At 35.1% G+C, this 26,224-nt stretch overlaps 1 protein-coding gene across 1 annotated transcript in view; it reads left to right on the forward strand.

Annotated features, from left to right (window-relative positions):
* LOC123702617 (mushroom body large-type Kenyon cell-specific protein 1) overlaps nucleotides 1-23,531 on the forward strand; it is a 193,124-nt gene extending 169,593 nt beyond the window's left edge. Inside the window, exons 4-7 of the mRNA XM_045650377.1 lie at nucleotides 614-739; nucleotides 3,234-3,343; nucleotides 12,224-12,361; nucleotides 22,163-23,531. Of these exons, the coding sequence (XP_045506333.1) occupies nucleotides 614-739; nucleotides 3,234-3,343; nucleotides 12,224-12,361; nucleotides 22,163-23,531 (1,743 nt within the window). The remainder of the gene's footprint in view (nucleotides 1-613; nucleotides 740-3,233; nucleotides 3,344-12,223; nucleotides 12,362-22,162) is intronic.
* Nucleotides 23,532-26,224: the final 2,693 nt, after the last annotated feature.

The raw sequence follows: 26,224 nt of genomic DNA on the forward strand, positions 1-26,224 counted from the left end.
CTATCATGAATATCCTACAGGATTATAAATATCGCACAAGGATATTACGCATCACAAAGTACATAGTCTTAGTAATATTATCCTTATTTTTCTGCTAATACTATAAAGAAAATATGTGTTTGTTTGTCTGTTTTTCTCGTCACAAAGCAACGATTTTATAGTATGATTTTTTCTCATATGAAACAGGGAATCAAAAGGGTTGTAGGTGTGCATCCTAATATTTATTTATTTATAACACTTCATTGTACAAAACAGTAAAGGAAATGTGGTAGGTACAAATTAATGAAGTACAAAAATTTTGCACAATAGGCGGCCTTATTGCTACACAGCAATCTCTGCCAGGCAACCTGGTAGGAAAGGAAATGTGAGAAGAATAAGGATAGCGCAAAAAAGAAATAAAAGAAAGAATATATTAAAAAAATGCCTACATACTACATAAACTACATATACTGTACATAGATACCACATAGTTATATAAATATACTTGTATTATACACTACACAAATGTATAATAAACTTATACTTATATCCATGAAATTTCAGGCGAAAAGTTTTCCGCTTAATCTCGAAACTTAGTATTATATTTACATAATACAATTTTCTTTTATTTCAGAGTCCCGCATCGGAATCGGATAGCAGTTCTGTGTCAGGCGCGAAGAGCCCCGCGGGGGGTCCGCCGCTGTTGCAACACCTCTTGCAACTGCAATTACAGGGTCAGAACCCCCAAGCGATAGCACAGGTAAATATTAAAAACTTACACTCTACTCTAAAACTAACTACTTACCTTAAAAATGTTTGGTAAAGTTACTAGCTAAAGTTTAACAATAGGTAAGGGATGAATAAATTGAACATGACTTACATAATATTAGGGACGTTAAAAAATCTGAAATGTACAATTTGTTGTTAAATGTAAGTTGAACGCTTCAAAATCTTAAAGTTTTCCGTTGATTGAACTAAAATTCGGGCACTAATTTTTTGATAAAATCCTACAGCTTTCAATGAACCTATAAGAAGGCATGTTTTTTCAAATAAAAGTAATAACAATTGAGTATTTGAATAAAAAAAAATTATTGATTTTTTTATGTATTTTAAAACCTTATTGTTAATAAGTTAGTATTGATATTTAATGCAAAAAACTCCAAAAAAATTTTTTTCAACTAATTATAAGCAATTAAAAATTGATGAAATTTAAATTAAAATCACGTGACTATAAACGCGCCATGACTGGTCACCATAGATGTGACGTCAAAATGTTTTAGTTGTACCTATACGTTTTTCTATCAACTGCAATGTGTGAAAACTAACATTATGACGTCACACGCGTCCGGGTGACGCTTCGGGAGTTGTCGGTGTGTTTTCGGTACTGGATTCAAAGACTAATTTTTATTTTGAAATAACTTTTGAATTATTGCAAAAAATAGTTTTGTTATAAAACTAATATATCTTTCCATTTAGCATAAAAAAATTTTTTATTCAAATACTCAATTATTGTCTAACATTTATTAAAATTAATAATTTCATTTATAAGGCACAAAGTAGTCACTACTTTTAAGGAGAGTCTTGTAGAGATAATTTCGCAATACTATCTAGAATTTTCCAAGAATCAAGTTTCAACAAAGGTCTACTTGAATAAAATTTACTTAAGATTTTAATAATTTCTTTTATATTGACGTTTTAATCTGAATTATTCCAATTAGCCTAAACCTGCATTCTTTTCCGCGATTTCTTTAAGCTTGCCAATTTAAATTAATTCATATTTATTTTATAAAAACAATTGTTATCATACTGAAGAAAACAAGCAAAATTAGATCAGAGTTCGTTTCTAACGAAAACCTAGTTATTTATATCCAATATTTTGTTTGAAACCTATAGTTAATGTCTCCTAGTGGAGCACTAATGCCCGATTTCACCAATAACCCCTAAACAGTCTCCTAAGTAAGGGTTCCTTAGTTTAAGGGACCCTTCAAATCACTACCAAACCTAACGATTTAGGTGACACTTATCTGTCGGTGAAAGCAAATTTTACGTTAGGTATCCCCTAAATTGACTTAGGTGACACTTAAATTTTACGGGTTGTTAGTGAAAACGGGCATAAGAGACGAATACCATATCACCTTACCATAAAGAAATACCACCATCTATAGCTAAAATATACGATATTACTGAGCACATAGCTATTGCTATTTTTAATATACCCGTTTATTTCCGTCTTCTATCCCCATAAACACATAAAGCACAGTATGACACTCTTTCTTCCCGCCTATCCAATCCCCACAAAGTCTCCTTTGTCGATAGAATCTCTAACTCTCTTGAAATAATAAATCTTTACAATTTCAAACAGTATCTAAACTTGTATAATTACAACGTACGCGTAAGCACACCTTAGAAACACGGTTCTAATAGGAACCTCCCTGTATGGGGGAAAATAAAAAGCATGGTGTTTAACATTTCTAGGTCAATGGGGGCCTTAGATGACGTCAAAGCGAAATACATAGTTTTTAAGGGGTAACAGTCATCAAGGAATATAAGTGAATAAGCGTTTATCTATTCAACTGTATGATAATCGTGACGAGGACTGTTGCTTTAAAGGGGTTTCGAGATGGAATACTTTATTACGCGGTTTTATTTCTTGTAAAGTTTTGTACTTACTCCATTTGAGGTATGGATGGTTGGTTATTCTGTTAATGTTACACGCATTTATTGGAACATTAACTTTATCGGGAATTCATTATTTTTCCTTATTTTGTCTGAACATTTTCAATTGATTCAAGTATTTGAGTTTTCTTTAATCAACGTATATAAGATATTTATTTAGTTTGTAAGTTGTAACTTAATGTCCGGATTCATAAACTTCATCATAATATTTGACTGATTCTAAAAGTTCATTCGCCACCTTCCAAAGCTTTTCTTTTCAACACCACTATTCCCTAGTATATATTTAAAATATATACTTACATAGGTAATTAACACCCCGACAATCACACACATAGCTAACATCGATGTTCATCACACATTTATTTGCCCTTGGTGGGAATCGAACCCACGACTTCTGGCTTCGAAGGCAGGGTCGCTACTAACTAAGCCAACCGGTCAGTCAATAGTAGGAATATTTAAGGAAGGTAATATTTATGGAGGAATCTCTTTTGTATACGCTCTATTCTGAGACTGTGCACTCTGTGTGCATTCTGTGACTGTGTTAACACTAGATATAATTAACATAAGCCATACATTAGTTTCAACAGATGCTGGCAGCGCTTGCAGCGCTTGGCACGGGGCTGGTGCAGCCGGCGCTGCCGCAGGCGTGGATGATGCAGCGGCTGGCAGCGGCTAGACCGCTTGATGGGTGAGTGATGAACACAATTTTATATTATTACGATAAAGTGAGTTACATAAGACAAACATATTAAGAAGTTTTGGAAATATGCTTTTTGGGCTTTTAACTGAAGTTTTTGTCCTGAAATATCTCGTTTTTAACCAACGCGGACGTTGCATACAGGACCTACCTATTGACAAAATGTTAGGCAGACTGCCTTTAAAAGTGTATGTTTATTTAAAGCTTTGGTTCGCTCAACTTACACTATAAAAATTGTTCAAAATATATTTTTCATCAATATTCATTCTTATATACTTACATAATATATCGATACAAAGACATAAATGATGGGTTTTGGGCAGGAAAAAGCAAAGATTGTTAAATAAACTTGAGATTCTTTATTAGACGATGCGCGTAGTACAAAGGGTAAAGACGGAAGAGAGAAATTATAAGATGACACATTGGTATTTGACATACACATTTGTTTATACAAACTCTTTTCACCAACAATAAACGACTATCTTATTAGGTACTAGCTTACCGCCCGCGGCTTCGCCCGCTTTCTCTAAAACGATTTGAGATTTAAACTATCCTATCTCTCAAGTTGGATCGAACTGCACATGGTGTGCGAATTCTATTATAATCGGTTAAGTGGTTTAGGAGTCCATTGAGGACAAACATTGTGACACGAGATTTATATATATTAGATATACCGAAGTGAAAGAAATGTTGAAAGTATATCACGCGGGTTCGCCTAAAGGCTAAAACATTATTTTTATTTAAGGCGAATCCGCGGGCTCTACCTAACTTTCAATAAATAGTTTTAAAAAGCTCCGTAATCCGTAGGAGGGCTCGGTAATCTTAAATCTTAATGAAATACGTGTGACCTAATTGCTTTGATGCGGTTGCATTTGAAATTTTAAACTTTTAATAGCATATAATATGCTGACATATCTGAATTTTTTAAATCTTGCAATTATTTTCAAGTTAAATGCTTTTTTCTTCGATTAGTGGTGAAAAGATTTTATTTTTTAAAGCTTTTAAACTGCACTAATCGTTGGCTATATCATATTTCTATTAGTAAAATACTTTTTTCTTCGATTAGTGGCGAAAAGATATGTGATTTCAATAGCTTTTTATTAAACTGTACCTACTAATCTTTGGAAATATCATAATATAGCTAAGATAATATAAAATATTACCTACTAAGGTATATTAAGGTATCAACAGTCTATGGGAAATTCAAATTAATCTAAATTTTATTAAACAGAAGTCTTGCCGTTACTAACTTACTACATTATTCTTCTTTCATACGTTTTTTCATTAAACTGAAACATTCGTTTTACTTACTACATTAATTACTAGCGGTCCGCCCCGGCTTCGCCCGTGGTACCTACATATTTCGCAATAAAAGATTGCCTTTGTTCTTTCTCAGGATCTTAAGATTGTCTGTGCCAAATTTCATCAAAATCGGTTGAGAGGTTTAAGCGGGAAAGCGTAACAGACAGATAGAGTTACTTTCGTATTTATAATATTAGTAGGGATTGAAAATTGTATTTATCTCATGCAAAATTAGTTGCTAATCAAAGCTAATCAGTTTGATATAGAGTTTAATATACAGTTTCAATAGTAAATCACTATTGACTTAGTATAAGGTCTTATACCTACTAGGTAGGTATATCGAGTATCAAAGGCTTTAACATCAAACATTAATAACTAATAAGGATAAACAGCTTTTGATTTATAATTCAGCAATTGATAAACAAAATTGTTAAATCGATAGACCCTTCTAATGACATTGAAATGTTATGTAGTTTATTTAACGACTGAGACGATGAATTCATCTTTGATAATATTATTGAAGCAATTTTTATGTGTACACTGTACAGTTCGTAGTAGTAATATTTCGTCTAGGTACTTACATATAGGTAATTATCTTGAGTTTAATAAATATTATTATTTTATGATATTCTTTATAACCTAAAAAAAGCTTGGTTTCTAGAAAAGCAAGAAAAATAAAGAGATTAATAATTTTATTGTTTAAAAAAAATATTTCAGTGATACGAGCATCTAATCTAAGCACATAGGTTACATACTTATGAATAGTTATTTTCTTTTCGATATGGACAAGGGATTTTACATTCTTTGATAACAGTCGATTCTGTGGAAAATGAGTATCTAACGTCAAAACTTGTTTACTCTGAAATCATTCTATGAAAATCGCAATTTACACCTACAAACACATCAATATAAACATGCGCTTGCTACCAACGAAGAATACACCGTATTTAGTTGTACTAAAGTACATTTTGCGATGCTAAATGATAAATAAACTTGTACATAAAGATGAATCCTTGAGACGAACGTTGGTTATTCAATACGGAACTGATTTTGCAAGGTTTTGCTTACTTTGGTTAAAAACTTGATTCTAATCTTACATTATCCCTAACGAGGTTGTATACGAATCTTCTAGAAATATTAATGATGAGGATTAGTAAGGATAATGTAATCTATAGTAATATTATTAAGCTGAAGAGTTTGTTTGTTTGTTTGTTGGAACGCGCTGTTTGTTTGTTTGTTGGAACGCGCTAATCTCAGGAACTACTGGTCCGATTTGAAAAATTCTTTCGGTGTTGGATAGCCCATTTAACGAGGAAGGCTATAGGCTATATATCATAACGCTAAGACGATCAGGAGCGAAGCAATGCGGGTGAAACCGCGGGAAACAGCTAGTAACTAATAAAATTTAATATTAAAATATGATGCTTCCGTATTCATTGTATTAAAATATTGTTTTTCTGCGTTCTGTTTAACAAATTGATTGATAAACTTTACAAAATGCACAATAAATTTCTAAATAAATTTCTTGTATGCAAAATCTCAAAATATTCACCTAGTTTTAATTTTCGATACAACAAATACTTGTCATAAATTGCATTGACTTCATATCAACCCAAATACATATTTAAACAGTTTATTTGATTAAATTATAATGCCAAAGGTAATGTTTTCGATTCAGTAACACTTGTCTCGAGATTTCTTCAAGTGAATTAAATGAAGTTAGATTTATTATAATCTTTAGTTATTGGTAAAGGTCAAATGTAGCGCTGACGTTTTGACTTGTAGCAATCTAGCAAACATTTAGATTGTGGAATATCAATTGGTATTAGCATTTGAAATGAGCGCAATTAAAATGTAGATACCTACCTGATAGTGTTTGTTTTAGATGAAGTAATTCTTTAGGCGAGTAGAGAGTAAAATTTCAATCGCGTCATGGCTATACCGTCACGTCATGGAGAATAGCGATTTTGTTTTCTTTGAATCTTGCCAAAGAAGTTACACTTCTGACACGTGTGCTCGCTCTTTTTTTACGTACTTACCTAGTAGGTAGGTTAAATGGTTGTTGGTTTAGTGTTATGTAGGTACCTGTAAACAAGTGTAAAGTAGACGAATGCTCAATTTTTAGGATCCCGTACCTACCTCAAAAGGTTTAAGGTTTTAGTTAGACTTTATAGGACCACTGTCCTTTTTGTAATTCTTAATTTATCAAATCTATTAAGTATAGTTACTTAACAAAACGATGAACGTTGAAATTGAACAATAGCGGAAAGTAGGAACCTTTTCGACGCTTGCCTTTCAATATTATGGTGTTACTAATATCTATACTAATAATATATATAATTTGTTTGTTTGCTTGGTTGAACGTGCTAATCTAAGGAACTACGGGTCCGATTTCAAAAATACTTTCAGCGTTAGATAGCCCATCTAACGAAGAAGGCTATACAGGGTTACTTGTAAAACACCGGCAACTTCGCAGGACAAGATAGCTAACATCATAAGCAACAACATTTGTTCTACGACTTTTGATAATTTGTTAGATTTTATTTTAATACAAAAATAAATATTCATTTAATTTTCCGTTTGAATATTATAAACTCTACGCCTCCCAAAAATTACGTAAACAAGAAGCAAACGAGAGGGGAAAGGGGGCGTCGCGTCGTCCATCCGATAAGAATAGAACATAGACTTACAAATGTTAGGAGAGTACAATAAAAGTTAAAAAAATCATTTAAAAATAATTTATTGCGTTATGCCAAAAGTCGTAGAACAAATGTTGTTACTTATAATGTTAGCTATCTTGTCCTGCGAGGTTGCTGGTGTTTTTTAAGTAACCCTGTATATTATGATTACGATAAAACTGCGTACCACAGCTACTTATAAATAGATATCATTCTTCCAAACAAAATCAAGCAATCAATACATTAGCAAGTGAACAGCACAACTATGTGTCAAGTGAACAGAATCACGAAGCAATCCCGCGGAAAGCCCAATAAAATGGCGCATGAAACTGTGACACATTTCCAGAAGCTTCTATCAAGCCGATATCGGATCGTTAACATTTTATGACAGCTACGTACTTGCCGGAATCGGATGAACTTTCCGATTTAATTGGATTGTTTGATTCGCAACAACTCAGATGTAATAACGAGATACGTAAAAATAGATCAAAGGCTTTGAATTGATACATTTTATAGGGTTTACGGCGTTTTGTCGAGGATTAGCAAGGATTCGACTTCATTATTTTTTAGTTGATTGTGTCGGCTTTTTAATTATGTCTGATTTGTAATGAACTCTACTATCTATGTCTGATAACGTAGCGATTTTAATTTAAATTGAAAAAGATATTTGTGTGTTTTAAACGTATATTCAACAATTTTACGCACCTACAATCATCTAAATTAAAGGTTAGATACTCCATAACACTCATAGGAAATATTCCATAATTGTTGAAGACAAATATTATCTCGTAAAATATATTTAAACTGCATAATATTCAACACCTACATTTAAACAAGACTTTAACTGCGTCTTAAAATAACTAGGTACTCTTTAAATATCAATTCGCAAAACTTATTATCCATTGAATGAATTATCAAAGTATTGATTTATTTAAGACGGAGTGCTTCAAGGTTGCATATTTAGCCCCATTTGTTATTTAAATGTTTACTTTAGAATCGGATCCATTGTTTAACTTGCAACTGTGCCAGTAATTATAATAACAGTGATTTTAACTTTAGCGTTATCTTTTGGGTAGCGACGTATATGGAATATCTGGGTTATGTTAAATTGATTTTGACTAAACTATTTGTTAAGTAACTGGCTGACTAATTAGACAATACCAGTTGATATTTCATAATTACAAAATGCCCGAAGCATACTGTAAACCTCCGTCAAAAATTGCATTTAAAACTCTACATTTTAGACGATATTTAGAAATTGCAAAAGGACTCAAGCTGTAACTATCTAAAGACTACAAAACTACATATAAAATTGCCTTCACAGCTTCCCATGAAAATGTTCGCATCTCCTGATCCCATCTTACCGTCTACAGAAGTGTCTTGAAACATATCACTTTTAAGAAGCATTGTAACGAAAACGACACGATATTTATCCGAAACGATTGTCGCGACGCATCCGTAACGGTATCGTGTACATTTCAGTGCCTCTTAGCCGTTTGTGAAATTGTATTGATGTGTATATTCGTTTCTTTATTGGAAAATGTAAACGTACGGATAAAGTTATGTTAAAAGAAAGACGAAGTTATAATTTAATAGTGGTGATGATAGATTTTGGGAATTGTTCTCACTAGAATTTAGGACAGAAAATGCTGAATTGTAATAATGTAAATTGAAAATTTCAACCATTTTTCTTCCATCGTCTTTTACAGAATCTATAACTTTTGCAGATAGTGCGGGGATATCGAAAAGAATGTAAAGCATTATGTATTAATCTAAGTGTAGGTAGGTACCTATTCATCAATGTAGAGACGATTTTCATCAGCTAGGTAGATATTTTCGTAGTGATTTTATTATTTTTTATTATATTATGAAATAATTACAATTAACTGGATATAGTTAGGTACTTCGTATCAACTCTTTTTAACCACCCTCATTTTATTAGATACTAGCTTACCGCCCGCGGCTTTCCCGCTTTGTCTAAAACCTTATAAATTATATACTAAAACCTTCCTCTTGAATCACTCTATCTATTAAAAAAACCGCATCAAAATCCGTTGCGTAGTTTTAAAGATTTAAGCATACAAAAGGACATAGGGACAGAGAAAGCGACTTTGTTTTATACTATGTAGTGATTTGGACTTCTAATACCAGTTACAGCGAGTTATATTCCTTATTAAAAGATTTCTCTCGTTCATTCATACAGTTAAAACACAACAATTATACTTGTCATCAAACAGTACCCATACTCTTACATCAAAACAGACTTGTGCTATAACCTAAATACGGACAAAAGGCCGACAGTTGAGCATCGAATAATTTCAATATTCCTTCAAGAAACATCAGAACTGCGCACAATAGAATCACGCGGCTTTGTTGCCTCGCTTCTGACACTACAGTATACAATTCACAGCTTTTTGAGATGTGAATTCAATATCGATATGTTTACAATTGTGCTGCTCAATAATTAGTTATGGGAGTCGTGACGTCCGCTCTGCTTGAAGTCTGGTTGTCGAATGAGGATTTACTCTTGACATACTTGTACTACTTGAGACAGCCCTTTCCTGTTTTGTTTTTTTTTGTGGGTTCGGTGCATGGCTTTTTTTCAAACCAGTTGCGCTCCTCGGTTTCACCCTCGTGGCTCCGCTCCTGTTGGTCTTAGCGTGATGATATACCTATAGCCTATAGCCTTTCTCGGTGAATGGGCTATCTAACACCGAAATAATTTTTCAAATCGGACCAGTAGTTCCTGAGATTAGCGCGTTCAAACAAACAAACTCTTCAGCTTTGTAATTTTAGTATAGATTCACTTTTAGTTTTAATATATCCTAGTTCAGAAAATAATTAATTAATTTATGTCTTAACTGGATGTCGTGATCATTTCAGCAGGAAAATGTCGTTCTGAATAAATTTTTAGTTAAAAATATGCATGACACTGTTATGTATCGCGTAATACGATGGCATTTAACTTCTTTTTTATTTAAATACAATGCGTTATTAAAAATGTGTTTCTATTTTCTATAATTGCGTTTCTGTCAAATTTTCTTGAAGAGTATTTATTTAATTTAAAATAAGTAAAAATAGGAGATTGTTAAAAATATTTAGATTTTCGAAAAAAAAAATATGTCGCATATTATGTGTGACATAATTTGTGTGTGTATTTCCAAGTTCGTAGAGCACAACAGAGAACAACATTTTCGTAGAGGGATATTTTCTAAATATGTATTTATTATTATTGAATAGGCAAAAGTAAAACTACGGAAATACAAAATTAATATCAATAATGGGGGTCACACATCAGGGTCACTATAAAGGTATAATCACATATTATGCGTATGTGAGAAATGTGTAGAAAGTTAAATACAGACAATTGCAATCGGTAGCTCTGAGCTTCTAAGAATTTCACAAACATTGAATCAAATGACGGTCATAATCTCTATAAATAGTAATATTGTAAAGCAGAAGAGTTTGTTTGTTTGTTTAAACGTGCTAATCACAAGAACTATGGAGACTATTTGAAAAAGTATATTAGTGTTAGATAGCCCATTTATCGAGGAAGGCTATAGGCTATATATCATTACGCTAAGACCAACAGGAAAGGAGCAATGCGGCAGGGCACAGCTAGTGTAATATAAATAAAATGAAATAATGTATGAAAATGCAAGCGGGTAAAACCCCTAGGCATAGCTAGTGTAATGTAATAAAATCGAATAATATTCGATAACATGACAAAAACCAAATAAATAAAACTTACACATTACTTTAATTAAACAGTTCTTTGGTTTATTAAAGATGGTAAATCGCTTAGTTAGCTTGGTAGATTGAAAATTGACGTGATATAAAAATAAGAACAGAATTTTTTACCGTCTATTAATCAAATCAAAATGTTTTATGTCCATTTGACTAGATAAATTAAATTAGTTAGTGGTAATTAAAAACCAGTAGAAGGATAAATGATAAAGATAAAATCTAATCAATAATTTAGTACTAATAGATACTTAAAAATTTTTTTTTTTTTTGCAAAATATTGCTTATTATTTATTACGTATTGAAATTGGAATTTTATACAGTTTCGATCCGACTCATTTTTCTTTGAACTGAAATATTGGAACAAATCAGGAATGTTTTGACGATAATAATTTTAGTGGGTCGAGATTTCTACGTTTCAAGTAAAGTAGGTATAATGAACCCTTAACATATTAATTATAATTGAATTAGTGTCAAATAATCTAAATTATTTTTCTATTTCGACAATATTTTGCAGAAGTCTAACCGTGCAAAGACAAATCGATGAACATAATATACTATCTATTCTTTTTACTTCAGGTATTTTATAATGTTTTGCAAGGGCTGCTTTTAAGTTGCAGTTTATTATGTAGGGGTGGTAACCCTAGGATACAGTATAATATGACCTAATTCGTGACGAAACGTGCTCGAGACCAACTAAGGATGGTTTTCTTAGGGGCTTTTTGGGTTGCGGTCTATGACCATAATAATACATAATTTGTCAAAATAGTTATTCGTTTGGAATGAGGAATTAAGTATGAGAGTTTAACATCATAAGGCTCTTTGTGAATCTCAATATGAAATAACAGGGATAAAAAATCGCAATATACTTAGACAAAAGCTCTTGGCTTAACGTATCAGATCCTATAGATTCATATGCCTATTTCCCGAAAGACATAACCTAAAGTAATTGTAAAATTTTCTGAAAATAATCAAATACCAATTAGGTGTTCCTAGTTCCTACTATTCGGATATTGCTTTTTATTACAATTTAGGAAACTGTACAAGATAGACATACATAGGTACGGCTATTGGTTTTCTGTATTATTACAGTTTTTTGTATGTGTACACTGTACATCCAATAATTCTAAACCATTTTTCTCCACAGGCTAGCAGACCCGGACAAGGTGGGGGTGCCCCGCTCGTCACCGACTGTGACGGAACAGCCCCTGGACCTCAGCGCCAAGTCGACCTCCAGTACTAGTGGCACTCCGCCGCCGGACCTCAAGGTCCAGGATAATTCCAGGTAATTGTATATTAGGTATTTGAATTTTTGGTGTAAATTCTGTCATATATCATTACTTTTGGAAGTAATAAAGATCTTTAATTTTACTCACATAATATCATTAGAATTATGTCAATTGATTAATAACAGTTCCGTCGTTTATTTATAAACTAGCGGTCCGCCCCGGCTTCGCCCGTGGTACATATTTACGTTTTCTCTACATAAGAACCATCCTCGTACTTCAAGGAATATAATAAAAAAAGAATTATCGAAATCGGTTCAGCCGTTCTCAAGTTATGCGCTTACCAACACATTTTGGGATTCATTTTTATATATAAGATTGTAAAAATTTATAAGTAAAATAGAAGAAAGGAGGCTCTATTTAAAATACAAAGTTTAATTGAAGGTACTTTGAACATCACCAAAAATCACCTGATGCTAAAACCTGAAGGCAAAGAATAACATCACATTACACACAAAAATGTCTACAACTCACAACCTTTTATTTTAACATAGATGTTTGCTCTATCTATACATATAAGTATCTATTTAAAATTATATATTATGTAGGTATGTTTATCAGCCATCTGGTTTCCATAACACAAGCGAAAGCTTAGTATGGGATCAGATCGTGCCGTGTGTGAAAATAGTCCCGAAATATTTATTTATTTATTTTATTTATTTATTTTAACGTTAATTTATACCAAAACAACATAATAAATAACGAAGCTAATAGCCAGCTAGTTAAAAACCTTGAGTTTGAAATAAAATTAGGAGATCGTACAATGATAGTGTTCGCATTAAGGTCGGAGTTAATGTAATCCATTTAGTGAAGTCGATTACCTGTAGGTGTTAAAATATTTGCAATATAACACGATTTGTTTTGATATCGATTTTATTTAAATAGTTAGTATGTTTTTTGATCAAAGTAGTACTAAAGTAGTAGTAGTAAGTAGTAGGTAGGACTACTGTACTGAGACTAGTAGTACTGGTAGACTATAGTACTGAGTTAGTAGTGTGATAAACTTGAGCATTTTTCCAAATATAGAGATGATCACAATATGTTGCTCATTTCACGATGTGAGATTAATAAAAAATATTGATCTGATTCACACAAATTGTAATAACTTTACGACTGTGAATAGTACTTAGCAAAAATTATATTTTTGATAGGAAAATTGTAAAAGTCGAAAAATATGAAAAGATAATATTTCTGTTTGCAGTTGTAACCATGACATCCTACACCTACACAACTTATTAAACTTTACCCTACTAATCCAAATTTTATCTTCATTATATCCACTATCTCTCTTACATCCACTGCAAGAAAATCGAGACAAAATTTCGATGTCTATCTCACAAGAAGAGGCTTAAAAGGTGTCAAAGAAAATGGATTTTGAAAAATATCCGTTTGATGCAGACACGTTGTAAGGGCCCTTGAATCGTGACCGCGCCTTTAATATGCAATGAAGATTAAAGATAACTATCGTAGGGTTTTTAGGTTAAATCTATGTCTTATATTATTATTTTTGAATGTTATAAACCACTGAGAATATTCGTGGTAGGTATAGTGGCTCAAATTCCAACGCAAACTCAAAACTTATTTCCGAATTTAATTTATTTGTATACGTAAGTAATTTTATTTTGTATGTATTAATGAAAATATATATTCCGGTTTGTTAAACGAATGTTAAAGAATTGATATGAAAATATTGATTTAAAAAAATTATTGAAGCTCTGGGTTATGAGTTATGACCTACAGGGTAAAACCCTAAAGGGTACCATTCACAGGCGCACCCATCCGCTGGATTTGTAGCTGGCGACAAGTCCGCGGACAAATCTGCGTGTGTATGTGTAGTTGTGCGCGGCTCGCGGCTCGGCGCGGCGCTCGCCGTCTGGAGACGGATAGTGATAGACGTGTAGTGTGTGGGTGATGACGGATTTGTCCACGGATTGGTACGGCTCGGGGCTCGGCTCGCGGCGCGTGTAGTGAATGCCGGGCTTAAGACTCAACTAAAACAAAGACGGAGAGGATTAACATTTAAAGAAAATTTATCAGAAAAAAACAGTTGAAAGAAAATATTTGTCATAAGTATTTATTAAATATTTAATAGAACACAAGAAATAAATTGAGTAGCAAACTTGTAGGGAAACAATAAGAATTTGACACGGTCAGCTACATTACGCAGCTCAGTATATTGACCATTATATGTAAGGCTTGTAAGCTAGCATCAGCTATGTTAAGCTATAACTAAGATAGTAATGAAGGTTAAGTGAATTTGGAAAAATGAGTGCATTTTATAGTATGGTTATGTCATTAAATTATGTTTGAAATAAATCATTCCGCTTTCTGATATTTAAATATGGTTTTAAAATATTTTTCTTTAACCGTAATGCCAATTTACCTCATTGTAAAAAAAGACGCCTAAGCATAATATCCTGGATTTCTAAATATCAAAATAAACTGCCAAAATTGCCTTTTTTTTTGGCAATTTAACGATACGGTCTACGGCGATACAAATCACTACAAAATTACTATGTGACTTGTGTCGCCATACTTAATCCCGAATACTTTAATATTCACATGTCGAACAACGAAAATATTTGATGTACATTACATGTTTATTCGTAATTCAATTCCATAAGAAACCTCACTTTTAACACAAAATTGTAGACAATTTCCGACAAACCGTTTAACAAAATCAAACTATTACTAGCTTCGCATATCTTCACAGTACTGGTGTGCAAGCCTTACAGCACCATGGCATGTCACTTCCTATTGAAACATTGCACCACATAGCAAACAATGGCATGTGAACGCACCCATTAAACTGCGAAGTTCATGAACTCTAATCATTCCTGAATCTTCTATAAATCTAATTATTTGCATGCTTATGCAATATGGCAGCTGATAGTGATATTAAGGTTGTGCAATGTGCATGTAGGATGGATAAAATTGTAGTTTCTTTGTGATTTTGAAGGAAAATCTTGTAGTAAGGAATCTTGTTGAAAAGGTCTTAGGTTCTTTTGTTGTTAGGTTATAAGGACATAAATAACACTTTAAATATGTAGTGTCCAGGAATATTTTTAAAGAACCGATTAAAAAAAATACAAGTAGTTTAATTTTTTTTTCATGAAGTAGATAACATAAAGATGAATTACAAAATATGTAGGAAGACATTTCAAAATATGTAACGTGCTTGTCATTAAAAAAATTGCGACTGCTCGCTCTTATATGAAAAATAATTTAAAATATGTTTTAAAATAATTTGGAAAACATAATAATGTCATGATAGTGTTATCAAAAACATTAAAACATATAGATATTGGCACAGGGACAAACGATTGGGCGGCTCGCCAGCTAGGGCGGGACACATAATATTCTAAACTAATATTATAAAGCTGAAGTGTTTGTTTGTTTGTTTAAACGCGCTAATCTCGGGAACTACTGGTCCGATTTTAAAAATTATTTCGGTGTTGGAAGCCCATTTTTCTAGAAAGGTTTATATATTATCATCACGCTACGACCAACAGGAGTGGAGCCACGGGGGTGAAACCGCGCGGAGCAGCTAGTATATATTTTGTAACTTATAAAACTATTTTGATAATGTTATTGAAAACTTTGAAAAAAAAAAATTAATAAGCAAATTAAATTTCATGTTTTTACCTAAATTTTTTTTATTTTTAAAAGCTTCTTCAATCACGCAGGATTATTTGTACCTATTACTTGCGCTATAAATGGTTAAATCTGAGGCACAAACATGAAAACTAATCCCCATAAAACCTCAACATTTTTTTAAACTCAAATTATTTTAAAACAGGGAAGCCGTCAGCAAATAATTAGTGCTCTTAGCACTAGAAATGAGTCTAGAAATGAGCTTTCCGTCTAATACAAAATTGGCTCTAAATCAAAGCACTATGACGCCTAGACATCATTGTTTTACTCCCAGGGGGCCATGGGGTCGTTTTCATCACGCTTTTTATTATTTCAGTCTAGTAGCTAATAATAATCTGTGGAAAATTACTAATAACTCAGTTGGGAGGCTTTTCATTTATTAGAACTGCACTAATGATGAATATTTACTTCTATCCTTTAAAAATCATCATTCATACTATAATATCAATAATCGACTTATCCAGATTAATAAAAACATAATGTACCTAGTTTAAGTAACAATATTGTAGCAACTCATCGTAAAAAGCAACTAAAATTATATGGGAAAATCATAAAAATCTGCGGAAAATTACTAATATCTGCTCCGACTAGACGAAAATTTATTAAATTAATCAAACATTATCTTGATGCAATTAACTACTTACTACTTACCTATACATGAAGATAAGGAGCAGGGCCGTCTTAGACTATGCCGGGGCCCTTGGGCACACAAGAATTGGGGGCCCTTTGAAATATAAAGAAATCAAACTAGGTACGCAAATTTTTTCCCACAATTATATATGTTTTTGCCCTAAATTGAAACTTAAAGAAGTAATAAGAAAACTTAAAGAAAATTTCTATGTAAAATTTTTGCTCCATTTTTTTATACATTTTACAAAAAAGTTACTTCTGACCAATGTTGTATTATAATATGGTCTTTTGAGGAAACTTTTTTCCTTATTTTTTTTTATATAATTCATTTGAAACGCTGCTGCTGTAATGGCGCTCCAAAGTTGACTTTAATTAAATTTAATTAAGAAATATTTTACGAATTACTTTTTCAAATTACCTTTCTCTTTGAATTTATATTTTAGGTTTTATGGCACTCAAATGCTTTATAAATAAAATATAAATTCAACAAAAAAGGTCGTGTTCCATCGTTACAATATTGTATTCACTGAAAAGTGCTTCATATTGGTTGAGATGGTTGTTAAATCATCTCAATAGATGGCGTGCGGTGTGTCCCTTAAGACACATAAAACTGAAGGAATAGAATAAATTCGATTGCTCCGGCGGGTCACGAGTGGCTGAGTTGGTCAAGCATCCGCCCCGGAATGGCGCGAAGGATGCGGGTTTGAGTCGGTTCGGTTCTTTATAAATTTATACCTTTCTCTTTTTCAAATTTATCTTTTTAATTTGCATCTGGATTTTTTCTTTCGTAGCCGTTTCATATTGATCAAAATTATTGCGTGCGTTATTAACATAATTTATTCAAAGCCTAGGCAAATGGCAAAAGTCAAAACGCTTGTCATCTATTCGTATAGAAATGGTCCGGTGTGAACAGAGTTCACTAAATTCTAGGACCTTTAAAACTACAAAATTTCATATCCAGCAGAAAATTAGTAAAATTGTTCAAAGGAATAAGGATTACTAAAAATAAAATTCAAAATTAACTGTCATTCCGGTACGTGAATTAAAAAACATATTCCAGGTTATAAATAAATAAAAAAATAGGTGATTTCGCGATTTATACTGAAACGATAAGTTTTATCATAAAATCATTTAGGTGTGAAGTGATTTAAGAAACGTGTGCATATTATAAGGATGGAATGAGTTTATAAATCGTTATATCTTAGAAAATGGTAGGAAGCTACATCTTAGGAAAATAATGTATAGATTCTTTTGTATAAGTAGATAATTTTATGATCTACAATTTGGGTAAAAGTGGTTATATGATTAAACTTGCCGTTTCGGTAAAAATCACGAAAAACCTATATTAGCGGCCTTCACACGTACAGTTTGGAATGCCGTTCCTGGGACTGCGCGCCAATCTGCGGATAAGTCTGTGTAGATTCGACCGCGCGCTGATCTGTTCTTCTATTTTACGCTATAAATGTAACTTCAGTTTGAACCACGGTTCAAACTATCTATTACGCTTTCCTGCAGATAAAACTGTACGTATAAATGCTTTTCGAGAGTTTGGATCGCAGTTTGGACTGGTGCGTGGAATGTCTTACATTTTAAAAGTTTTCTTTCAGTTTTGAACTAGTAGAGTAGAAATGGATGCACGTCTGGTGATAGCATTAGCTGGTTTCGTAGTGAGTTTTAATAATAATGTAAAAAGGAGACGTGTATGGGTTATAATATAAATATAATGGTTAATAAGGTATAATTATACCAAAATCACATATTTGGGTTTGGTATCGATCCAGTAACACCCCCTGCTATTTATTTTTTCAACATTTTCAATGTACAGAATTGACCCTTCTACAGATTTATTATATGTATAGATTTGCCATAAGCATGGATGTTCCCGATTTAACCTTATAAAACCCGTCACTGCTTCCACGCTCCAAACCGCCATTTTCTAATATTTTCATTATTTTTTCGTAGTAACAGAAGGTCGGGAAATTTTAATATATTTTTGAAGTGAAACTTCTTTAGGCGCGTTGAGAGTAAAATTTCAAGGTTGCATCATAACAATACCGTAACGTCATGGAGTAATTCAACGATTTTGGTATCTTATAATCTTGCCAAAGAAGTGGGCTATTTAGCACCGAAATAATTTTTCAAATCGGACCAGTAGTTCCCGAGATTAGCGCGTTCAAACAAAAAAACAAACTCTTCAGCTTTATTATATTAAGTATAGATTGTGTTTTTAATAATTTCACCAAATTTCGGCTGGATGGGAATTTTGGTCGTGGTCGTCGTCGTCCTTGGTAGTGTGACCGAAACATTAGCAAAACGTCATAAGCTTATATCAATTAGTATCAATAGTGGATTCTATTCTCTAGCGTTTCTGCCACTTGTCTAGAGGCCCAGAGGTTAAAGTTTTGTCACAACGCCCTTGTATGCTATTCTGTAAACTTAGACTTGTTAGTAATTTTCATAAATCTCAAAATGATTCAAGTAAAAATATATTATATTACGTTAATAAGTAAATAAATAATTCGAGTAAATGTCTGATAAGTTAATTATAATGGTGTTCGAATCACTCGAATTATTCCATGTAATAACCTTGTAATAACATAGATGTTTTGATTCGAATAAATCTGAAAATGATCTGACGTTCTGGCATTAAAAAGCTGTATTGCTTTTTAATAAAATATTTTGAGATTTATGTGAGAAAAATTGTCAGTCCTACATCTCCTCCAGGGGGGCCCCCTGACGATGGGGGGCCCTGGGCACTGGCCCCCTGTGCCCCTATGGTAAAGACGGCACTGATAAGGAGTAGAATCTTCAAGCTATTAATAGTTTAATCATAAAAATAAAACAAATATATTGTTACAAAAATCATTTAAACTCCATTAAAACGCAAGATAAGTCATTACATACATTTAAACTACAAAGAAAGCATTATCAAATTGGATGTCAAGAACCGTTTTATTGTGCCATCGCTCCGTGACGAATGGTTTGCGAAATACATCGAGTTATCAGACGGACATACAAACTTTTATTTGTTTTGACGCATTCATGCCAATGACCAAGATATGCGAAATGAGATTATGAAATAGTACGTATGCCAAATATGCCTATGTTTAGGCAGGATAATAAATTATTACTGGTTTTTAAAACCTACAAGTTTGCCAAATTTTTCGTACCTACAATAATTAGCTGTTCAGTGTTCACCCCATATACGCCTGGGCCATGACTTCATAGAAACAACTATAATGCCTAAAATACTACATCACTTATTTGTAAATCAATTTTACGATCTTAATTGTATCCTGATTATGTATGTAAGGTATCAATTGCTTCATCAGGTCATTATTTTAAAGGAAATTAAAGGCCTTTCAACATCACAATCCGAAAACCAATTACCTATATGAAGGTACCCACAATTGTGTTGAATAATAAACCAAATCATCTTTTTCATTCAAGTCCTCGATTCATTGTTAATTTCCTGTATTATCCAGACTGCAGACATAAGATTATTTGCCGCTTAATCGAATCATTCTGTCTTTGCATATATTTCTTGTTATAGTGCAAAATGTTTTTGGGTTACATTAAATTATGACAAATCTTAGCATATCTATTTTAAAATTGGTTCTTAATTGCATTTGTATTCTTATTAGCTGTAGTTTTTAGTTATTGTGAACCAGTCTGGATAAACTGTTTACTATCTAGGTCTTTCATTGTTAACAATAACGAATTCCGATACACTTTCCTGTTACAAACGAACCAATTTCATGGAAAATCCTTTTTACATATTCCACAGTTCATCTAGGCAGCGTCTTCTAGTAAAATTGCGTCTAAGTCATTACCCAAGTTCATATGCAAACCTAACAATGCCCTCTCGAGGGAGCACGTAAAAAATCTTCTCACCTCCTAAGAAATGGGGTGTCAAGGAGATTGTGAAATTCATACATTCTTCCCGCCTCGTGGAGAATTGTCGGCATTTCTTGCTAAATAAGCCAACGGAGGAAATTGTGAGGATGTGTATCGAAAATCGTTTTTATCGATTGCAATCTAACCTTAGCTTAATATTGTTTAAATAGGATATGGAAGATGTAAGATGTACCATTATTCTCGATCCAAAACTGAATTCTATCACCATAAGTTCAGATTCAATTATCCTACATAAAACGTAGCCATCCGCAAATTTTCACAAAGGCCATATCATTAAGTTATATGCATCGGCGAACAACATCGGACGCTCGTTACATCTAAATTTCACTACATCTCAAAGAATCTCGAGTCGACTGAACGTCTCGATTTCAGCATCGATATTATGCGCAATATCAAATCGATATCTGAATAAATTCATTCGGAGACCGCGATGTGGGTCGTGTGACTCGCCAAAACAAATAAAAATGCATCGATAGTCGACGGTGCATCGACCTTGCATCCTCGCCGCCGCGCCGATAAGGGCGACGGAAAAAATGACCCAAAAGCTTAATAATAAGGTTTCATATTCCGTGTCAACGGTGGCGAAAAATAAGAAAGTCAAATGCAAGATGAAACCGAAGACTATCGATTCGACGCGAACGATTCTAAACCGTATAATGAAGGTTCAGCGTTCAAATTCGATGCGAATAGAATCGGAAATAAAAGACGAATGGAAAAAGATAAAGATGCATTCTTAGTAGACCGTTATCGGGTGGACAAGTAAATATTTCGCATTTCGCGTTATCTCCATAATACGGGCACTGTTTTGAAATATTGAATTTAAACGATTGCCGGTTGTTGACCAGCTGTTGACCTATATAATACTTTTATGAATCATTTTGCAAGTGCATTCTTTTGTTTTGGAATTATATCAACATGTCTGTTTGCGCGGATTTACAAATAAATTGAGCAAATAGTCATATTAAAGTCAAACAATGTAATGCCTTTGTCGCTCTCAAACGCTATGTGTCACGGTTTTGTTTTGAAACTTTTTAATTATGGCTGCAGAAATGAAATTAAAACTAGGTCACGGTAGTTTATGAATTATAATTGATTTTATTTTAAGTCTTTGATTGCTATAAATCTAGATGAGACATCTAATAATCTGCAATAGCAGTTTTGGTTTGCAGAGGAAGTATTAGAAGTTAGGATGGTAAATATCGTAATTGTAGTCATAAAACAACATGCTGCTATGTACAATATAAATTCATGATTTGATGATATCATCTAGAACAAAGTAGAAAATAATCTTAATAATATATCTTAAGAGTATATTTTGAAGTGTTTGTTTGATGCAATTTACATATTTAAAATCAAATTATAGCTATTTGCCTACCTCCTAAACTTCAAGTTATATTCTTTCAGGTTACTCTATCTCTCTATCTTGGAATTAGGTGCAGGGAATAAAAAAAACAGATTGATAGTTTTACTTTATATTGCGTACATACATAGATTACAATATAGACTTAAAAGTTGTGCCCAACTGAAACGTATACAATACTCTAATATTATAGTCTCTATGTTTTGCACATTTTAAACGTATCCGTCACTTGTTACAGATTAAAACGTTCCGCGCTAGATGGTGCCGGCAACAGCACGCGACGTAACTACACGGAAGACGAGCTGCAGTCCGCCCTCAGAGACATACAGTCGGGGCGCCTCGGCACGCGCCGCGCCGCCGCCGTGTACGGCATCCCGCGCTCCACACTCCGCAACAAGGTCAACAAGCACGGCCTCGCGCCCGAGGCTCAGGAGTCCGACCCCGACAGCGACCCCGAGAAACCAGAGACGCCCTCCTCCGTCATCCTCAAAATACCCTCCTTCCCGCCCCCCGACGACAAGAGCTCGTCGCCCGCCACGCCGGTCACCACGCCCGTGACCCCCATCACCCCGCTCCTCCCCCCGCAACCGTCGCTCAACCCGCCCTCGCAGCTGCTGCTCCCGCCCTCGGTGTTCGCCGACCCGCCGGCCTCGCAACACCTTCTCACGTCCATCAGCGACGTCATCGCCAAAAGCATAAGCCAAAAGTTTCAACAGCCTCTCGATAGGCCTCCCCAACTCGACTTGTCCTACATGCGAGCTCCCGACCGACACGTGTCGGTGATCAAGACGCCGCCGGACAACCAGAGAAACTACGCCGTACCGAGCAACTCGAAGGCGACGAATAACGGGCAGCCCGCGACCGGCGGCAAGGGCACGCGGCCCAAGCGGGGCAAGTATCGGAACTACGACAGGGACAGCCTCGTCGAAGCGGTCAAGGCCGTGCAGCGAGGCGAGATGTCCGTGCACAGAGCGGGCTCCTACTACGGCGTTCCGCACTCGACCCTCGAATACAAAGTGAAGGAGCGGCACCTGATGCGGCCGCGAAAGCGCGAGCCGAAGCCGCAGCAGGACGCGAAGCCGCAGCCGCCGAAGCCGCCTATGAAGCCGCCGACGAAGCCGTTCACGAACGGGCTCAACGGGCCCGAGGCGCCCGGCTACCCGGCCGGCTACCCCTTCTGGCCCGGCGCCGGCTTCCCGCCGCCCGCCTCCGACCTGTACACGTCGCACATGATGCGGCGGCTGCGCGGCGAGGCGCCGCCGCCCGCCAACGGCTCCTTCCTCGAGGGCATCATCCGCTCGAGCCTCGAGCGGCCCGGCGCCGCGCTGCTGCAGCGGCTCACCGCCGAGCCGCGCGGCGAGGCGCCCAGCCTGCTGCGGCGGCTGGCCGGCGAGCCCGACGACGAGCCCGCCGCGCGCCGCCCGCGCCTCGACTCCGACCACCAGCTGGCGGCCGAGATGCGCGAGGCGGTGCAGCGGCTGCGCGCCGACAAGCTGCGGCCGCGCAACGGCACGCCCACGCCGCCCGCCGCGCCCGAGCCGGCCCGCTCGCCGCCCGCGCCGCCCGCCCCGCACCCCGCGCCGCACCCCGCCCCCCACCCCGCCTAGCCCGCGCCGCCCCGCGCCACGCCGCAAGCCGGCTAGCCCGCCCCGCCGGCAGCTCCCCGCCCGGTGAATGTCAGTGCGAATCATTGTGTACCTCTCGCGCGTGTTTCACGCTAGTTCACCTCGAACTACCCTCGTTTCGGCGATTCATTTTCGGTTACTAAACTGTACCTCGTTTTCGATAAGTTTTTCAATGATTTCCCATCGAAGGCCGGAGCGGGCCCCGGGCTCGCCGCTCCGCGGTAGTAGTGTACATTCCGTAGCCGGTAGCTCGGCGCCTACTGTTGTAGTGACAATAAAGTTTCTTTTTACTCGATCGCTTTCCCGCTTCCCCCCGGCGTTCACCAAATATCACAATAGTTACCTATGTCACAACCAGTTCAATACACAGCTTTACTAATGCGATCACAATTAAATAGTTTAGACGCCCGTGACGGGTAGGTCGTCGGGTTGGTATCGCGCGGCACGCAGCGTTATTCCGAAGCGAACCGTTCGCGAGCCGTGAGCTCGCCAGCGCGCGTGTCCATACAGGCTGGGCCGGAATACTGCCGCGACGCGCGGAATGACGCTGCGAGTCGCCCCTACAGGTTGTCCGAAATTCACCCAAATCCGAATGCCTCGATTTTTGAAATTGTTTAAGTAAAAGACAACCAAAAGTTAATGTTATGAAATCAACTATTTAAATATTTTTAAGTAATAAAAAACAATGTAACAAATTAATTATAAAGCTAGCTATGAGTGTAAATGTTATTAAGTGAATTATCGCAAGTTTTGTGCGGTGTTTTTATAATTAGATAGGTAATATATTGAATGAAATTATAAGCTACGGCGGGAACGGTCACCGGTCTCTCTCTGTCGCGGCGCGCGAGAGAGAGACGGACACACTTCTGTGAGCTTCGACGAAAGCTAAGTTCGGACTTATGTGCAATTATTATTTTGTAAAAAATAGTAATTTTAACTGTGTGTAAGCTAGCACGTGGATTTCCATATTACTGAATGTGATATTTAGGTATTACGGATGCGGTTTGCGTCGGCCCTTCGGCCATCATGCGCGTACATAAATACATACTAGTGAACTTATATATATATTTTATGTACTATTATTGTATCTTAAGGAGATATATTCTTATTTTTCATGGTCCAAGTTTTAAATGTTTTATCGACTATACAAAAATATGAATAATCATTAATATATTCTTGTCGACTTTAAAAATTAGCGCAAAAAAAAACCTCAAAAAAATTGATATCTTCAAATTTGTGACATTTTTTGGTGTTCAATCGAAAGTATATTATGGAGGTATGAAATGTGAAAATGTATACGCTCTCCGACATAATGTTAGATAAATAATATTTGGATATAAATTATCATACGACTACTTATTGTAAGTTATGTGTAAATGTGAGCCTCAACAAAATTAAGAAATCTTTGTATTGTGTATGTAACTAAATTATACATATATTATATACAAGTTAAAAAAAAATATTGTCGTACATTTTTTCTTCGGAGACCACGAGTGATGTAAAAATAGATGTAGGAGCTGGACTCGACATTTCGACATAGATTACCTTTTTTTTGGGGAGAAATTATTGTTTATTTGATTGGGGACTTACAAATATCCGAATCGCCATACATATCCAATGCCGAGATGTCGACATCAGGCTCTATAGAAAAATCAACAAAAATTTTATATTCAAAATTTTACTAGTCGAGATCATGTGTTTTATCAGCCCTTTTTTATTTATATTTCTCATTTTTTAACGTTTTTTGCTCGTAAATATTTAACAATTGTTATTTGCATTTATCGTTTGTAAAAAATCGTGTTAATCACAGCCCACCAGACCGCATTTCATAAAAACATCAGAAGAAATTTAATTACGCGAAAATCTCTCAGATATAGACATTTAAAATGATACTAAAAGTTTTTTTTTATTTATTTTCGTGTATGGCAACAAAAAGTCTTTTCCAGTACAAAATGTGTCAAATTTTCGCGGCATTTTTCCTTCGTTCCATGTTCTAAAAAAAGCGAACAATTATTTTTTTATACGTACACAAATCTGTGTGTCTAGACATTCGTTGTTAGCTAAACGTTATTTTGTATAAGTTTGTACAGATAATAGGATGGGACAATTTGCAAAGAGAATGTAGATATTAATGAACATTCCGTTTAGAATGTTAATAGATTTTTTTTAATTATAATATAAATACTTCGCGCATCGGGAACAAATCATTATGTTGTTTAATCTTATTTTGTAACGTTAGTTAATTTTTAAGTGGCTTTATTTCTAAATAACCTTATATTATATTATAATATTATATTGAGATGTTATACATGTCATTGTTTTGTGCAGTGTTTGGGGTTCATTGCGATTAAAGAGAATTGCGACTGATATGTAGAATATGCCATGTGCTTTTAGCGCTGGTCGGTCTGTACAAATGGTATACGCCGCCTTACAGTAAATGTTATAGACAGTGATCTCCGTAACGCTTCTGTTTCTCTTCACGAAACGCCTCGTGCCGTTCCAAATGACATTTCATAGCGCCACGTTCGATTCTCCGTCAGAGGTCACTGGATTATTAGTGAATCATTTATTGTATATTGTTCGATCATTTTTCCACATAGCTTTTAAGAATTTTAGTTAATATCGTAATGTAACATTAATAGTTAGGCGGTAGGAGTTTAATATTTTGTTAATTT

The sequence above is a fragment of the Colias croceus genome, chromosome 24, assembly GCF_905220415.1.
Source record: "Colias croceus chromosome 24, ilColCroc2.1".
NCBI classification, from domain to species: Eukaryota; Metazoa; Arthropoda; class Insecta; order Lepidoptera; family Pieridae; genus Colias; species Colias croceus.